This window comes from Syngnathus scovelli, chromosome 21 (genome assembly GCF_024217435.2).
Source record: "Syngnathus scovelli strain Florida chromosome 21, RoL_Ssco_1.2, whole genome shotgun sequence".
NCBI classification, from domain to species: domain Eukaryota; kingdom Metazoa; phylum Chordata; class Actinopteri; order Syngnathiformes; family Syngnathidae; genus Syngnathus; species Syngnathus scovelli.
This window is the reverse complement of record NC_090867.1, coordinates 9,044,068-9,061,425: the sequence shown is the minus strand read 5'-3', so window position 1 is coordinate 9,061,425 and position 17,358 is coordinate 9,044,068. Positions and strand designations below refer to the sequence as shown.

Here is a 17,358-nt window from a genome sequence, read left to right as displayed (position 1 = left end):
AGAAAAAGTTCAGAGTAACAAAGTAAAGTTCCAACTTTACCTCAAAGACTGCTTCGTGTGGGGCTCGAACCATGATCTCCCGATCACCGGGTAAAGTTAAAAACCACTATGCCATTTGGCCGGCGAAACTCGGCCTTTTTTTTGGGTAGTGTACTGTAAAATTTCAACTTGCTCAAAAATAGATAATCTCATCAAATTGCGCATCCAAAGCATGATACTCTCTAGTGTAGTCAGTAAGAATTTTGCCTTACGTTTGGGAGATCCGAGTTCGAGTCTCACACTCTTCAAACTTTAGTTCAAAGTCTGCTTTGTGTGAGGCTCGAACCATGGTCTCCCGATCGCCGGCTAAAGTTTTAAACCATTATGCCATTTGGCCGGCGAGACTGCACATTTTTTTTTTGGTAGTGTACTTTAAAATTCTAACTTGCTCAAAATTAGATAATTTTATCAAATTGCCACAGCATAGCACAATACTCCATTGTGCAGTCAGTAAAGTATTTGCCTTATGTTCGGGAGAACCGAGTTCGAGTCTTAAGCTATTCAAACTTTAGCTCAAAGACTGCTTCGTGTGGGGCTCGAACCATGGTCTCCCGACCACCGGCTAAAATTATAAACCATTCTGCTATTTTGGCGGGGAAATTCGGCTTTTTTATTGGGTAGTATATTGTACATAGCGGACGTCTGGTCGAAAAGGAAAAATTGACATGCTCATTTTAAGCTGGGTTACATACAAGTGAATGGGGGCACTGCCATCTCGCGGTAGCTCGGCGTCATTACATGAACCGCTTCATATACTAGAGTCAAAAGCCTGTATGTTTAATATCGTACGACGTACGTATTTATTTAATTGTGCTTATGTGATGAACTTTTAAACTAAACAAATGTATTTTACTATACACTCTACTCTTATGTTTAAGTTCTAATAACCATATTGTAACTGAACTAAAATGATATCGTCATTAAAGAAAGAGCAACGATGAAATGGAAATGGACATGTTCCTTTTACGCTGGGTTACATACAAGTGAATGGGGGCACTGCCGTCTTGTGGTAGCTTGGCGTCATTACATGAACCGCTTCATAAACTATCGAGTCAAAAGCCTGGGAAAAAGAGGACGTCTGTTCACCCTAATTTAACACACACTTATGTCTGCACTCCATCGACTTTTTTGCCTCTTTTTTTAATAATTGAACATATTTAACATTTTATGAGCTAATCATGTTCAAGCCATCTCTTGTTCAAGTGCTTGTCTGTAAATGACCTTAAATTAAAACGGTTCCTTTAATCCCACGCAAATTCATAATCGACATTTTTCATGTTCTCTCTGTAAACAGCATCGAAGTTTTCCACTTCCACTGCTGTCAGTTGGTTTTTCCAATCTCCAGCTATTCCTGCAACAAAAAATAAATACAATAAAAGTCATCCAATTCTTGATTGATGTAAATAAGGACTTAACAACACACCTTTCCTGAGAAATTGTGACTTTGTGGTGTCCATGATTTCATTGGGAACTGCAGAGTAGTTGGACATGTTATTCTTTTTCATGTTCTTGAACACACATCGCTCTGCTATCTTTTCAATCACATCATCGTCCAAGGTTTTCTCCAGGAACAGAGCGAGTCTGGCCACAGAGTCTTTAAGATCCTTCAATTTAACAAAAGTCACATCACAGTTAGAAGTGTCACATAACAATGGCTGTGAATTGTAGTTTTTTTTTTACCTTTATCATTTCTTCATAGCAGATGTAAAATATTCGCTCTTTATATTCAAGCCAGCTCTTTACGTGATCGAACCATGAGCCAAATATAACTAGAAAACAGATCATGCAGTTATATTCATAACAAAAACATGATGCTATGATTAAGCACTGTACAGTACTGTACGTTGCAGATGAATCACCTTCTCCTTTGAGGAACTTTTGGAGAAACTCGCTCTGTGGTCCAGGGTCAACCAGGAAGGAGGCCATGGAACAGTAATGGAAGGATGATGTGAATACATCTTTGGGGTTCCTCATGACATAAATGACCTAGAGTGAGGTCAAGACATCGGCCATTTTTTATTGTCATTAAAAAAAAAAACACACTCACACACTAGTAAACAAGAGTGACTTACCTTGGGCTTAACTTGAAAGAAGGATGGTGGCATCATATGGGGAAGGAAATGGGTGGTGAACATGCGTGGTGATGGCCTGTCATCAAGATTGAGGCTGCAAGTGCGAGCCTCCTCCAGCCAGGGTACACGATCCCAGTTGTGGAGGGTCTCCACTGAAGCAGGATCTCCACCGCTCATGATCAGGGGGATGATTTCTTGCATCCAAGTTGTACCTTCAGGAAATTTGGGGAAAGAGACTTTGTGTTTGTGTGTGCGTGCATTTATTGACTCGTCTGAGGTTACCTGGTCATAATATAAATCAAAACATTCAAAGACAGCGTTAACTGAGCATGCCTCTCCTTTTTTGCCACATGACGCTACCTGTGTAAACTAGTTGGGTGGGCGTCGTTCGTCATTTCGAAATACCTGTGTCGTAAATAAAGGTGTTCTGCAAGTCTGCCCTCTGCTGGACATACGAAGCAACGCAGCTTTAGGGTGCGCCACTTTTGACGTGACTTTCCCCGCGTGTTTTCGAGTTCACTCACATTATTGTGCGTTTACTTTGAAAGAGTTGAGCTCATGCAAAACAGTCCACACTTACCTGACTTGGGGTACGTCACAATGACAACGTCATCTGGACGGAACGTGAATGTCTCGAACCGCTTTAAACTCTGCGGAGGGTGGATAAGAGTCGGGAGCAATACCCCTTTGTACACCATGTACAAGTCTGCCTCGGTCATTGTGTAAATGTGCACAAACTGCAACAAGAAAATCTCAGCAGCTGCCCTTTTGGCCAGCTCGGATTGACTTCCCCGGTCTTCTCTTGTAGACGTACGTCAAGGGGAGGCGACATTGCATTAGCCACGCCTACCGCCTAAAAATCAATCAATAAAATAATTATTTTGTTTACTATAGCTGGTCAACACAACTTTTATGCTCTCAAAACGTCTTCCCGTGGTTTTGCTGTTGTGAACCAATGCGCTAAAAATAAATAGATGGAAATCAAATACGCGAGTTGTGTCGTGTGTTGTTTTCTGCTTATCTGCCAGTAGGTGGCAGAAATGACCAGGATTGGAAATTTTCATGCAGCAGTATGCCAAAGGGCATGGTTCAAGTCAAACTCTGACAATTCTTGAAAAACATTTTATTCACAGGGACATAAGAAATTATTAACTTGACTTTTACGTCCAAAGAGAACACATTTATTATAGTGCATTTTGTTTTTCAGAATAAGCAATCCAGTTTTCCTTTGTGGTGGTCATGGTGGGCCTGATGAGAAGCTCAACACCAGGTTTGAGATGTATGAGCCTTCAGCAAGGTGCACACATAGCGATGAATCAAGCCAAAATTACCCCCATTAATGTCAGCTAGGCTACAATTCTTTATTCTAAGTGATCTTGGTACGTGTCTGACCCCAACTCTATATGGATGATTTTTGCAGCGTCAGCATTCAGTCTGTATAGCCTTGGCCATCCAATCAGATCTAGCCACCAGCAGCCTCAGCCTGTCACCTGATGATTGCATCAACTCCTTGCCACTGATGAAAGAAAAAAAAAAGAGAAAAAGGTTATTCAAGAGGATTTTCTATCGTGTATATTCATTTTGTATGGATTTGCTGTTTACTTTAGACAATGGGAGCCAAGCAGACTGATTCCATTAACAGCAAGGATCCTGTCTCCTGCTTGGAGCTTCTCACAGCGGGCTGCAGGGGTGTCCGGGACCACTGCCCTAATGAAGATGCCTTTCACCTTCAATGACATATCCTGAAACATCAGGTCAAATGATCAACAACATGTGCCGGTGCCTGAGTTTAAAAAAGTTACCTAATTGAACTAACCCTTGTGTCAACTAGAGCGAGCCCAAGACCGCTTTTGTCACGCTCCAGCTCCAAACTGAAGATCTCATCATTGTTGTCGTCAAAATGGTTGCTCATCTCTTCGGCCTCCTCCTCCTCTTCCTCTATGAGTTCGAAAATCCTTTTCATACTGGTGTAATCTTGATTCAAATGGTCGTCTTTCAGCGCCGATAGGCATTCCGACATTAAGCCACCTGAGGAGAAAAGAATGGAAGCTTCTTCTTCTTCAGCAATACTGACAAGAAGCTTTAAGTGATCAAATACCTTGGTCGTATGCACCGCCATCTGAGGACCAGGAATGTGTGTCTTGGTCTTCTTGAACCAAATGAACAGGATCTACGAGGGGGGTGTTGGGTGGGGTGAGAAGACAGGAGGGATCCAGTGCTGACCTCCTTATCTCAGTGCTTGTGTGCAGCTGGAGATTCCGAAGCTTCTGGGACAAAAGTTGGGCACCGCAGGAGCTCAACTCATCCACATCCCGGATGGAGGAATGGGGGCACGGCCAAGGGGGTGATGGAGGTAAACCAGATGATGATGGCTGAGTTGGAGATAATACCATCTTGACTGGTGTTGTAGCCATCGTTTCCTGGCTGGATTTGGCCTCCATGGTGATATCCTGAAATACAAAAGGCATTAAAATAAGAAATAAAAAATCCTTGATTATGGATAAGATTGATTACTTTTATTTATTACTCTCCGGCATTTTGTTTCGTTTTGAAGGCAAAAAGAGAGCCAACCAGAATTAAAAAGTGTATCTAATGAAGTAGCTGGTGAGTGTGTTTCCTCATGTATAGTAATATTTTCTCATTTGGAACTATTTTTCTTTCCACGCATGTTTGTTTTGCTTCCTGACTTTTATATTTCCTACCTATGCTTCTAAGTTCCAGTGTATAACATTTGCCGTTGGCTCGTCACCAGCAATCACAAGGTACGTACGTGTCGTGAAAAAAATACCTCGAGAAAAGCCAGGCAGCCACAGCGAGCACATACAAACTCCACACAGGAAGGAGACGAAATTTAAACCCTGACTATCAGAAAAGTGAGTCAAATATGTTCTCGTTACCTGGTGCTGGCCAGAAGATGTGACCCCATTGGTTTGTGAATTAGCGAGATTAAAAATGAACACTTGGAGCTTGTTTAAGTGTTCAAGCAGGCTTAAATCTGTCACTGCCCTTTCTACTATGAACTGGTAATCCCCATCTGGGAGCACAAGAGGATGGTGGGTATCAAAACTCTGCAGGATATCCTCTGAGAATGCAAAAGAAATATCAAATCAAGAGAACAATAAAGATGTGAAGAGAATGACTGTGTTCAACACTGACCAGTTGTGTGCGCTTCTGTTTGGTCCCGGGCACACGGAGTCCATGTGTGCCTGCTGGGACATGGTGGGCTGTAAAAACTGAGCAGGTGCTTCAGTTGAGCTGCGTTCAGTGCAGGGAAGTCACATCGTAACGATGCCCAAGAGCTCTATGCATGCACACAAACACAATTAGGTTCATGTTAATTGAGGTTGGGCTCATTTCAGCAACACAAAAAAATAAAGGGTGGTAAGTGTTCTATAATGACTGAAACTTGGTATTTTTTTAACAAAAATGTTACAGACCCCTGAAACTATTTTGAATAATGAAAAAAAAGGGCCAAATATTGTTGTCTATATAAATATTAAATGTATATTTATTTTAGTTTTTATTATATTATTATAAATATTTGAGTGTCTTTTACCTGGTGTAGAATTTTCCTTGGCGTAGTAAGAAGATTGATAGCCGATGAGAGCGTGCACGTGTACTCCAAAGCTAGTTTTCCCAATCCGGTTGTCTGGGACCAGTTCAACAGCAAGTCAAGAGTGGTCCGCATGCGGATGCCTGTAGACCGCTGATAGAAACCTGGCTCGGAGCCTGCAAACACATCAAGAAAAAGTCCTCTTTCAAATTGCTCACGACATAAATAGGACGATTTAGTGAGCTCCGTTTTTATTACCGGCTTGGCTGTAAGATTTATTAGCTCATCTGTCTTTGATTCAAACATGACAAAATGCATATGACGACCGCTGAGTCAGCATAAAACAGTTCACTAAAAAGAAGGCAACGTTTAGAGATAGTCCACGTGAATCCCACACATGCTATTTTGTGAAAATTATCAACACTTCCATCAAGTACATTGATAGTGGTTGAATTCCAGCGGTGAAATATTTGTAACTGCCACACGCTTCCTGTCAGTTCTCGCCTTTCCCCTTGGCAAGTCAGGCTAAATGTCACGGAAAAAAACCCCAAAAAAACCTCAATGGGGCACAGTGTTACCATGTGAAACATGCTCCTTATTTATGACATGATCCTGGATGCACTGAAATAGATTTTGGGTCTATATTAGTCAGAGTAAAAATTTCTGTGAAGATAAATATTTCATTTTACATGGCTTTATTCCGTCTATCCATGGATGGATGGATGGATGGATGGATGGATGGATGGATGGATGGATGGATGGATGGATGGATGGATGGATGGATGGATGGATGGATGGATGGATGGATGGATGGATGGATGGATGGATGGATGGATGGATGGATGGATGGATGGATGGATGGATGGATGGATGGATGGATGGATGGATGGATGGATGGATGGATGGATGGATGGATGGATGGATGGATGGATGGATGGATGGATGGATGGATGGATGGATGGATGGATGGATGGATGGATGGATGGATGGATGGATGGATGGATGGATGGATGGATGGATGGATGGATGGATGGATGGATGGATGGATGGATGGATGGATGGATGGATGGATGGATGGATGGATGGATGGATGGATGGATGGATGGATGGATGGATGGATGGATGGATGGATGGATGGATGGATGGATGGATGGATGGATGGATGGATGGATGGATGGATGGATGGATGGATGGATGGATGGATGGATGGATGGATGGATGGATGGATGGATGGATGGATGGATGGATGGATGGATGGATGGATGGATGGATGGATGGATGGATGGATGGATGGATGGATGGATGGATGGATGGATGGATGGATGGATGGATGGATGGATGGATGGATGGATGGATGGATGGATGGATGGATGGATGGATGGATGGATGGATGGATGGATGGATGGATGGATGGGAAAATAAAGTTGATGTCTCCAGCTCTGATTACTGACACTCTACTCAAGATTAAAAAAAAAAAAAAAAAGCTAATGAAGTCTTCAAACTGAAATATCGGACTTCCTTTTCAATTTTGGTTTCGGGTCCTTGGTATTTTTTCAGATGTCCTACTATGTTGATCAGGGGAAACTGCTCTATTGAAGGCCAAGTTAAAAAAGAAAAAAAAAAATCGGGAGGGCGCTCATGTATGACTTTTAAAACAGCACGTGTGCCATGTGGATAATGATGCGCCCGCCCGCCCGCTGACCACATTATTATTTTAAACATTAGCTGCACATAATCAACTGTCACCATGAAAGTCATCTGCATAAGATGTTTTCACACATGTTCTCCATTCAGCAGTCCACCCAAGTGATTCGTCAGCATTTTGTAGCACGTATATATATCCACTGACAAGTTGGCAATGTGAACATCAGATTCACTTGCACTTACAATCTGACTACTGTATTGACTGAGAGCTCATTAAACGTGTCTTCTCACTGAATAAAATGGAGTGTTTCAACTATCTGGGGATTCATTCACAAAAGCAGCCAAGATTTACTACACAATGTTGCAACCTCTCATTTCTAAAATGCAACCAAAAATTGCTTTAAGATGATTTACTACTGGATTCCTGAGTCCAACTTTTTTTTGGTACCTCTTTCCATGAGTAAGTTGAAGAGCGATGCGTTGATGAAGTAGAAAATGAAGGCCATGAGCTGTGTGGTAATTTCCGAGTGAAGCTGACAGTCTGAGAGGAGTCTCTGGCTTTCAGATAGGACTTCCAAAACCTGCTGGACTTGATCAGGGACGCTGTCAACCGGGCCCTCAAGAGTCTCCTCGGATTGGTTGCAATTCAGAAAGCTCGGCAGGATGGGGTACAGGACCTGGGAGGATAGGAATTGTCCAATCAAGTGAGACATTTGAGGCAGACCACCCATGTTAACGTGCATTGCGGCATTATTGATGGAAGACTACAAAATCAGAAGAATCAGCAAAAATGAGGGCACCCCCCCCCCTCCCCTTGAGCTAAAAGCTTTTTGCATGGACAATGACAGCTCTGTTTAGGCTAATTGTACGCAGACATCCCCTTTCCACAGAAATCTTGCTCCACCAACAAGGCCAGCGAGCGCAGGCACTAGATCCACATTCCAAAAAAGCTGAATATGGCTCATGTGGGCTTGGCACGGGGCTGGAACAAGACTGCTGAGTGAAGAGTTCTGAAGGAATCCGCCCTGAGCAGATCATTTTACTTTCACTGGGTAGGCGGGGAAACGCTGAACACAAAACGCAAGTAGACAGACAGCTACACTTCCAATCACACCAGACAATAGAAATGGGGGAAAAAAAATAACTTTTCTGGTTGGAAAATGCTACTCAGTGGAGCCAAGCTGGGAGAAGGAAACTCAACTCAATTCTTGATTGACCACATTCAAGCAAAGACGTGTATTGTCTCCTAGTCATCATAATGGGCAAATAAACAGTCTGCCCACAAGTCTGGAGAAATGTGCACGTATCCATCAACAAGCGTCTTCACTTGAAATGGCTTGTCATTAATGGCGCCTGTTGTTTTTCCAGGCTGCAGCAATACTCAGCACTTTATTGAATCCCTCTGTCTGTGTGGATGTATATCGTATTTTTTTATATGTATAGGAATTTGTTTGACTTTGTCACATTCCTCACAAATTTTCTTCTTTCATTCTGGGAGAGAGGAGGATTACATCCTGTGGTGAGATGACAAGCATGATGGATGGCACAACCCGTCATTTTGTGTTTCCTTCTTTATAAACCGAAACTCTCCTTTGGTTCAGGAGCAAAAAGAAAAGGAATTTGACAATCACAAAAGCAACCACCTGAAATTTTATATCAAAGAAAGACTTGGATTTGTTTTTAATGGCTGGTTGCAGCGGGGACACGTCAACATTGATCTGTTCAGATTTTGCTAAATTATTCCCCAAAATAGTTTGTTAGGGTCTAATGGAAAATATTGCAATCCTTGGCTGAGCGCCATGGGCCTTCACACAAAGGTGTCTTGTCTTTCAGCAGGGTCACAATGACCCGAGTGTGGCTTGGCTTAAAAGCTGTCAGCATGCAGCAAACTGGGCCCTTTCTTCCAAGCCTGTCATTGATTATTTGCCTTTCTTGATCGACACTTTCATCGGTGTTGCGTCCAGATGGTGCCACAACACGAGAAAAGTGGAACTTCTCAAAGGTTAGTAGTTGTACCAGGATGTTATTTGCACTTGAGTAGTATCTAAAATATACATTTGTCCTTTTACCTTGGTGATGTAATACACGCACTGCTGAAAGGTAAGCATGATGACCTCCTCCAGGGACGCCATTGTTTCTTCACTGGCTGAGTGCACACAGGACAGCTGTAACTCCAGAAGATCTGGAAGAAAAAAAAAATGTTTTGTTTGAGCTGAACTCAAGGATCAAGATTTTTTTTTCTTTTTTATGTACCCCCAGCCTTTCCTTCTTCATCCTCTTCACTTGTTCTCCACTCCAAGATGACAGGCAGCTGATACTGGATGAACTGGAGTATCTCCAGGCTATTTGACATCCACACCACTAGGGGCAACAGTCCTGAGATTATGTCCTTGTTGCTGAAAGGGTGCAGGAAATCCAGGTATAAGATTTCATCAGGAGAAGTTGATAATGATTACACAAGTCTGCAGTAGGAGTAAGGGCTTACACGTCCTTCTGAAAAGCAGCGAGTTCCTTGGTTTGCTCCTGTGTAGAAAACGATACAAAACTAAATGCCATGATGGGATTCAAAATAAATTCAACCCTTAAAATGCTGTGTTAAAAACAACCCAATTTGGGTTCAAAATAAATTGACCCAATTTCCTGAACTGTTTTGTTGAACTGCATTGCAAATGTTCTGCCTCCAAATTCTTATGTGTGTGGTCCACAATGAGTTGGGTCGAGTCCGTGACCGTGACGTGAAACGGAACGATCGAGTATTGGGTAGCGAGTAAAAGCTGGCGTGGTTTCTGGAAACAAATAGAGTAGCTGGTTGTGTTTATTTAATATGTCTGCTGTTCTTCGGCACAAAAAGAATTTCAATGTGGTGATTGAATAACCGTATTAACACAATTTCTTTTTTTTTGGGATCAAAATAATCTACTCACCCAAACAGCGCTTTGAATTTCACTTGCAATCAGCAGCAGGAGCCTTCGTAGGTCCGACGTACGTAAATATGAGGCAGAATACTGAATGCAAAGGCAAAGCAGAAAAGCAATGCTCAATGAAGGTCCGTCTTTAACGTGGGAGCTTCCCATGGCCACTATTTGCTTGATGATGCAATGCTCATCGTCAGCTCGGTAGTTCAAAGTCAGGTAGTGACCCTGAGGTGATTTCAGAAATGGAGGAGATCTCTTTGGACACTTTTTACTGGTTGGGCTGGGCAGGTTGTTGCAGAGGATCACATCAGGTGTAGTGGAGGCAAACAAGTTGGGCTCTGGAGCAGAACTCTTGAGATCCTTTTTGAAGAAACATTGTCATGGTTATATTGCCAATAAAGTGTATAGATTAGTTTTTTCCGATTACCTTGTGCAGCAAGGGATCTTTAAATAGAAACAAGTAGCTTTGCCCCAGCCCAATGACATCACCGGGGCAAAGTTGGACTTTGTCTTTGAATATATTGCCATTCCTTGTGACGACAGCATGGGGAAAGGGGCACAACATGGTCGGTCCGCCAGTACTATTGCGATGAAAAATGCAATGTTTTGGAAGGAGATCTTCTGCAAGGAGGCCAATGTCCGCATCGCCGTTGTCATTTTGTCGCCCCATTATAATGCTTGGTCTCAGAAGTAGGTAAATGACAAAGTCCTAGAGAAACAAATAGTACAAGATGAAAGAATACATTGATTTATTTTTTTTATCTAACCAGCCTATAGAAAATATTTCAATTGTGATGAATTGATCAGGTTGGAAATGATAACTATTATTATTCCTATTTTGATGTCTCCCTGCTCCTACAATATAAATTTGACACAGTAAAATGCGTTATTCAGAGAAGCAGGTTTCGAAATGACCTAAAGTGCGGTTGTGAGTTTATCGTGCACGTGTCGGGCTGTTGAAAATCCTGGTAATCAGACAGGAAGCAGCGCCACGGCTGCGTTTTACAACTTCCTGATCAGTCTTCTGACACTTTGTTGATGACCGATTTTGCATTACTGTCTTTCTTTTGCATTACAGTGTTATTTATAATAGACGTGATACCTGCACAAGGCTGTGGCCATGTAGTAGCAGCAGGTACGGACAGTCCTGAGGCGGGTGAATGGAGTACTGTGTGGTGTTATCGTCGCTACTCTCCGTCTCCTCCCTCTCCGACTCCTCTCCTTCCCGCTCACCTCTCGGCCTCGACGGACACAGCGTTTCTGTTTTGCCTTGCAACGCACCATCCCCCTTAGAGGGAACTGCATGTTTAATGTCTTCTTCCCTGACTTCTGGGCACTCATGGCTCTCCACTAACGTTCCATTCACGGACATACTTTGATCCTGATTCACTGAATCGCCATCTATAAGGTCCATCTCACTTTTACTCCTCCAAAGTTTTTGGTTTCGACTCATTGTTTTCTCCATGAGGGTGGAGTTGACTCTGGAGCGACTCTTTTGGAGCTTACGGGCCTGGGCGTTGATCCCTATCAGAGAGATGGATAAGCAGGAATTAGCTTAACCTGTGCAAATAACCTGCTATATATAAATACATTAGGGACTGAGTTAATGGGATGCAGTGATAAGGCAGCACCTGTGAGTGCATGTGTGATCCCGTATGTGTTAATGCTAGAGTCAAGCCAGTCTACACACGGGAAGCCGACCTCGGTGGAAAGAAAGACACAGCTCATGGAAACACAAAGTGATCAGCCACACCGATAGAAGGAAAGCTAGCACATGCTGTGCCAGTCGCAGAAGCAAAATGACAAACAGGACGCACTCTTACAGCTGTGTCAACTCAAGCCACTTTTTCCAGTAGAAGCGATATGCTGCTACTACAAATGATATCTCTGGAAAACTTTGTGGAGAACTTATTTCCATGTAGAAGCATCATGGAGCGGGTTTAAAAATAGAGGATGAAGTTGATTTGAAACTACAATGTCTGCTAGAAGGGAATATGAGACTAAATGTGAAAAAAGAAAAAACTGTTTGGGCTTGTTAAATGAACTTTGATGCATGCGGTTTGGTTGTCTGGGAAAAAAAAAAAAAACAGCACAACTTTGTAGGAAGTCTAAAACTAAATTTACTATGCTTTATTGAAGAGCCAAGATTGTCCACCAGGAAATAATAAGGGGCAGCCAGCCTACCAGCAGTGATGGTGTCTTTTTCTTTGGCCGTCTGCTCTTCCACCAGGCTTCGCCTCTGGATTTCAAAGCGTCTGGCGAGGCCCTCCCTCGGTTTCCATAACGACTGCAGGAGGAGCGGCTTCTCATTGTCGCCCACCACTCGGAAGCCTTCGGTTTTCCACTGGCGCTCGCCAATGAAGCCAATCGTGTCGCACAGAACATAGGAACTTGCCTCTTCTTTCCCAAGGCCGTACCTGAAAGACATGGAAAGGAAGAATTAACACCATATTGGAAAAAAACATGTTAGCTTAAATAACCACTGCTTTGGCGGAATTTTATTTTATTTTATTTATACGGGCTATTTATTTGCATCTGTATGTCTATTTGGATGGGTAAATGAAAAATTAGTATCAGCTGGAAAATAAATCAAGTCTAAATAATGAATGAAGTTTTAAAAATGTTACAATTATTTTCCATTTCCAATTTTGCGGACCACCTGCAATACTGCCACAGACCACTAAAGGACCGCGGACTACCGGTTGACAACCCTTGCACTATGGGAAATGGACGGATGACGTCAAATGTATTGATCACTCCAATTGATCGAAACCCAACAGAGAATTTTTTGGGGAAAAAGTCTTAGTATACATGTTCCATGAAAAAGAAATACAATCCAGAATTTCTTTTTCAAATCAGGGTCAAGAGTCTGTGCTCAGCCCAAAATGGCAACCTTGACCTTTGAGCTATCATTATATCCAAATGTTTCTTACAGTCACACATGTCGGATTTCACTGGTGTTAATCATTCCGTTCCATTTTTTTGGTTTGAAATCCAAGCAAACTTTTTCACTTCCAGCCAACACTGGCCTGGCCGTGTTTCACACAAAGTGTGGTTTGCGCTACACTTTCAGAGCTATTAAATTGACTATTTGGCACGCGTACACACTGTGAGCACAACGTTGAAATTATAACTCAACGGACAGAACATAAAGTCTCTGTTTATTGAGCAGTTTATTAAGTATAAACACATGTGCATGCCTGACTGTTTTTTTTTTTTTTTTTTAATTGTTGTTGCAAAGCAAGAGAAATCATGGACAAACAATGACACAGACACATATGGCAAACAGACAGAATGCATTCCCTCACCTTTCAAGGGCCTCTTTGACCAGCTCTTTTGCACTGGAATGTGTCGTGGCCAAGACACTCTTATAGTGAGCTCCTTTACAGATTTCGCTTCCAAAGATCTTCAAAATTCCGGGAGCACTTAACTGGATTGACAGCTCACAGGGGTCGTCCGCAATTTCGCCATCTGTACTCACTGAATGACATCAGAGAGAGAAAACATGTTTGTATTTTTGGAGGAAGTGTACATTGAACTTTTTGTTGCTCTTTTTTTTTTTGCAGATCATTATTTGATGCATACATTATATATAAATTGTGTATTAGCTTTAGCTGTTAAGCAAACGAGTGACACACTGATACAGTGGGCAGCTTCCCAGTGGCCAAGGTGTACAGGGGTGTACTTTTGCAGACCCCCCCCCATCTCAACCCCTCCACCTCAACCCACATCCAAGAGAATTTTACAAGAGGGGCCTTTAGTTACAGGTCACATTCTTACCTGACATCTTCTGGCCCAAATGGAAACTCCCTTTTCGGAGTATAATATAGTTCCTGTGCTTAAGACCACACCATCCGAGACCAAGACTTGCCCCGAGACCAGAACTCACAGAGACCAAGACAAGAGGAAGGCTGAAAAAAGTCAAGCCCAAAACTTTCTCTCCAATAATACGAGTCTAAACACAGCATTCTGATTAATACTGATTATGTGGAATATGAATTAATGAGCAGACCTGTTTTCTGAGTTTGGTCATGTGACGTTGGCAAGCTGAGCTGTGATTGGTGGTTACATGTGTTCAGAGCAACTCTTAGTCGAGTTAAAACCATCAGGCACTTGCACGAAAATAAAGTTATGCCAAATAAAACCATATAAATACATCTTTAATTCCTTAATGGCATTTCTTGGACTTTTTACAGTGTCTACCAAAATACAGTTACAATGATGACTGCATGAAAGTATGAAAAAAGTATACAAGGGTCAGTCAGTCAGTCAGTCAGTCAGGTGAAAGTATGCTTCTTGTGAATCAACTCAGTGTCTAAAAAGAGAAACATTACAACATGCCAAAATGCACTAAATCTACTTTCATGCTTGTTAGCCAGAGTTTCCATAGTGGCAGTCCAAGTGTCCCGAAAAGTCATGCACATGAGATAAATGATCAAACTGTAACAGCTCTTGGCACTCCATTTACCATGATGCAATATAAGATCCTTTCTAACGATGCCAACCAACATCATGCCTTGCTTTTATTCTGTGGATGTCTGTTACAAATTTGTATTTGCTAATCCCTGGATGAGATCAGTCTGATGACGGCTTGTATTTTCCCCAACTTTGCAAAGCTTCTTAAGCAGGCATTGTTTCACAGTTTTTTGTTTTTTTCCCCACAGCTCAACTATATCGCACGACTTAAGGGCTGTAAAAATCATGGAATTCCGCTTTGAAACATTAAATATCTGTTTTCCATCAAACGCACGCTAACATGCATCCATCCATTCATTTTTTATACCGCTAGCTAACATGTTTCTGGAATGTGGGAGGAAGTTGGAGTCCCCATGATAAAAAAAAAAAAAAAACACACACACATGCGAGGGAAGAAAACGCAAACTCTACACCGGAAGGCCCAAGATGAGATTCAAACCCAGAACCTGCAGATGTGCAAACCACTGGACCAGCTTTGATATATCTTAAAATAAACTCTGCATTAGCCAATAAGTTCTCAAAGCTTCCGAGACATTAACATTGGAAGAAAATGAAAGACTTGACTGAGCGTAACGTACCGCTTCCTTTCCCGCTTTGGGTGGACATGGCCATGGACAGCGAGCCAGAGGCGGCGCCGCCGCCGCCGCCGCCGCGAAGGAAGACTCCCGAGAGGCGGTTGGTGTGGTGACGGATGCGGCTCTTGCTAGGCTGTCTGAAAGCCACAGCCTCGGCCGACCTGCCAGTGGATGAACTGCCAGTAGACGAACTTGACCTGGATAATCAAACATGACAAGATGGACTGCTGAAGGATCCTTGGAAATCAATCCAGTTCAATAAACAAAAATGATACAGAGAAAAATGTGATATTAAGAGAGGGAAAGAAATCAACAAGACATCAAATAAGCCATCTATAAATTCGTGTTATCCTATAATCAAGTTGATAGATATAGTACAAGCCTTTGGTCCGCCCGCTCTCCTTCACCATTCCTTTCTCAGCTCTTTGTGGACATGAATGAAAAAATAAAAGGTTGTGCACCACTGGGCAAGCCTGTAAGCTTCTTACCACAGTGGTTCAAAGGTTCACTGCTCTTATGCCACACTGCTTTGATGGAAGAAAAAAAAAAAAAGCGATACCGAGTATAACTCATTCACATAAAAGTTTCATGCAATAATAAATGATAAACATTCGAATCTTGCACAACAGCTCCACTATTTATTAAGAACCAAATGCACAATTATTACGGAACCTCTGGATTTCATCGTTGGATTCAATGCTCAAGGAACATCCTGTAATATATAGAATTATTACAGTGAGTCTGGCGATAGGTGCTTATGATGTCATCAAAGGACAAAGGACGAATTGATAAGAACTTTGGCTCCAGTCACGTGTGGGGAATGCCTGGGTTGTTCCTGCTGCTCTCGACTGAATGTGTATTCTGTTCCAAGTCATGGTAGAGACTAAAGTGTCATCCTTGACCACACACTTACAATACACGACTGCGAGGAGGATGTCGGCATTGCAATGGTATGCTGTGATGGCCATCCATCATTTTTTTTTTTTAGCACTTCAGTTCTCATTAAAAGTGGTGCTAGCAAGGCTTTCTCTGCTATGTTGCAGAAGCACTGATCTAAATTTACAATTTAAATGTTCTAATTTACATTTCTTATCATACTAATTGTCTCTTGGCGATCCAGTTTGTTGGATTTTTATGCAAATTCAGTAATCCAGTTGAAAAACAAAACACTTACCGAAGAGATCCATCACTGGACTTTCTTGCAAGCCTGACAAGGCGTCTTTTCAGAGAAGATGTAGAAGATGTAGATAAACCCCTCTGTGGAAGAGAGTGTAATTCCTCAGCGGTTCTTTGACTCATCTCTGGTCGTTCTTGTGTCGTTTTAAAATCAGCGTGGGTTGCATCATGTCCTATGAGAACTCGGCTTCATTCCTGAGATGTTTCACGCAGAAGCAGCGACACAACGGCGCTCATCTTCTGCAGATGTTTCCCCGCTCTCATCCAGCTGTTGCAAAGGCACTCTTCCTTCTTATGTCCAAAGTGAGCGTGAACTCTAAAAGATCAAAAGTGGATAAAACGCGTAAGACAAAGTATCACCTCATCAAATGTAGTCTAGATGTTCTTTCAATTATTAAGATTCAAGAGTCTGCTTTCCAGATGTGAGTCGACGGCGCAATTGTTTGGGGATGCCAAGTGCGCACATAGCACACGCGGAAACACCCGCCCATGCAAAATTAAAAGTTTGAAAGACAGTCCTCTAAAATGGGCGGGCGGGACACACTTTGGATTCAGCTCATTTTTGGTGCTTGTGCTTAAATGCGTCAACCTTTCTTTTTTTTTCTGGTTCATGAAACGCGTAAACTGGAAACACTTCATTAGCATAACAGGAGGTTCAAAAAAGTGAACCTCGAAAATAATGATAAACAATAGCAAAGAAACGACTGTAAAACTTGAACACATGAAGGAAATTAGTGTAATAATTAGAGCGTGTTCCGAACTACATAAAAAAATAGTCAATAACTCATTTTAATTCAGGAGTTAGTTAAAATAGTGCTGAAAAGCTAAAAAGTGTGAGGTATAAAAAGAAAAAACAGGTTCTGTCTATCTTACGCAACAGTATTACATTACTGTAAACAGAAATACAG

The 17,358-nt window shown here is 42.1% G+C and overlaps 2 protein-coding genes across 4 annotated transcripts; both read right to left on the bottom strand.

Moving 5' to 3' along the window:
• Positions 1 to 982: 982 nt before the first annotated feature.
• LOC125991575 (sulfotransferase 2B1) lies at positions 983 to 2,944 on the bottom strand. Its single transcript, XM_049759601.2, has 6 exons — positions 2,692 to 2,944; positions 2,112 to 2,323; positions 1,899 to 2,025; positions 1,720 to 1,808; positions 1,463 to 1,643; positions 983 to 1,390 (listed from the first exon to the last, which is right to left on the bottom strand). Exons 1-6 carry the CDS (start codon positions 2,828 to 2,830, stop codon positions 1,281 to 1,283), a joined length of 858 nt encoding a protein of 285 aa, XP_049615558.1. The 5' UTR covers positions 2,831 to 2,944; the 3' UTR covers positions 983 to 1,280.
• A 275-nt stretch (positions 2,945 to 3,219) lies between these two features.
• LOC125991573 (ras-associating and dilute domain-containing protein) lies at positions 3,220 to 16,926 on the bottom strand. 3 transcript variants are annotated; one of them, XM_049759598.2, is made up of 18 exons: positions 16,449 to 16,925; positions 15,278 to 15,471; positions 13,532 to 13,703; positions 12,408 to 12,640; positions 11,326 to 11,747; positions 10,651 to 10,932; positions 10,233 to 10,583; positions 9,794 to 9,831; positions 9,562 to 9,704; positions 9,378 to 9,490; positions 7,757 to 7,985; positions 5,668 to 5,840; positions 5,268 to 5,412; positions 5,009 to 5,193; positions 4,210 to 4,561; positions 3,928 to 4,139; positions 3,714 to 3,838; positions 3,220 to 3,627 (listed from the first exon to the last, which is right to left on the bottom strand). In XM_049759598.2, the coding sequence occupies exons 1-18, from the start codon at positions 16,571 to 16,573 to the stop codon at positions 3,534 to 3,536; spliced, it is 3,588 nt and encodes a 1,195-aa protein (XP_049615555.1). In that variant the 5' UTR covers positions 16,574 to 16,925; the 3' UTR covers positions 3,220 to 3,533. The 3 variants fall into 3 exon arrangements, with proteins under 3 accessions (XP_049615555.1, XP_049615554.1, XP_049615556.1); XM_049759597.2 differs by having other exon boundaries at positions 3,714 to 3,853; positions 16,449 to 16,924; XM_049759599.2 differs by lacking the exon at positions 3,220 to 3,627 and having other exon boundaries at positions 3,743 to 3,838; positions 3,914 to 4,139; positions 16,449 to 16,926.
• Between the last annotated feature and the right edge of the window lie 432 nt (positions 16,927 to 17,358).

Bases quoted from the DNA above. Each gene is read 5' to 3' on its own strand.
- LOC125991573 (XM_049759597.2), bottom strand. From the start codon at position 16,573: ATGAGTCAAAGAACCGCTGAGGAATTACACTCTCTTCCACAGAGGGGT. The intron at 15,472-16,448 runs GTAAGTGTTTTG...TTGATTATCCAG, and splicing joins TCCAGTGATGGATCTCTTCG to GTCAAGTTCGTCTACTGGCA. The intron at 3,854-3,927 runs GTTAGTTCAATT...CTGATGTTTCAG, and splicing joins TCGCTCTAGTTGACACAAGG to GATATGTCATTGAAGGTGAA.
- LOC125991575 (XM_049759601.2), bottom strand. From the start codon at position 2,830: ATGACCGAGGCAGACTTGTACATGGTGTACAAAGGGGTATTGCTCCCG. The intron at 2,324-2,691 runs GTAAGTGTGGAC...AATTTCCTGAAG, and splicing joins TGTGACGTACCCCAAGTCAG to GTACAACTTGGATGCAAGAA. The intron at 1,391-1,462 runs GTGTGTTGTTAA...TTTTTGTTGCAG, and splicing joins GTCACAATTTCTCAGGAAAG to GAATAGCTGGAGATTGGAAA.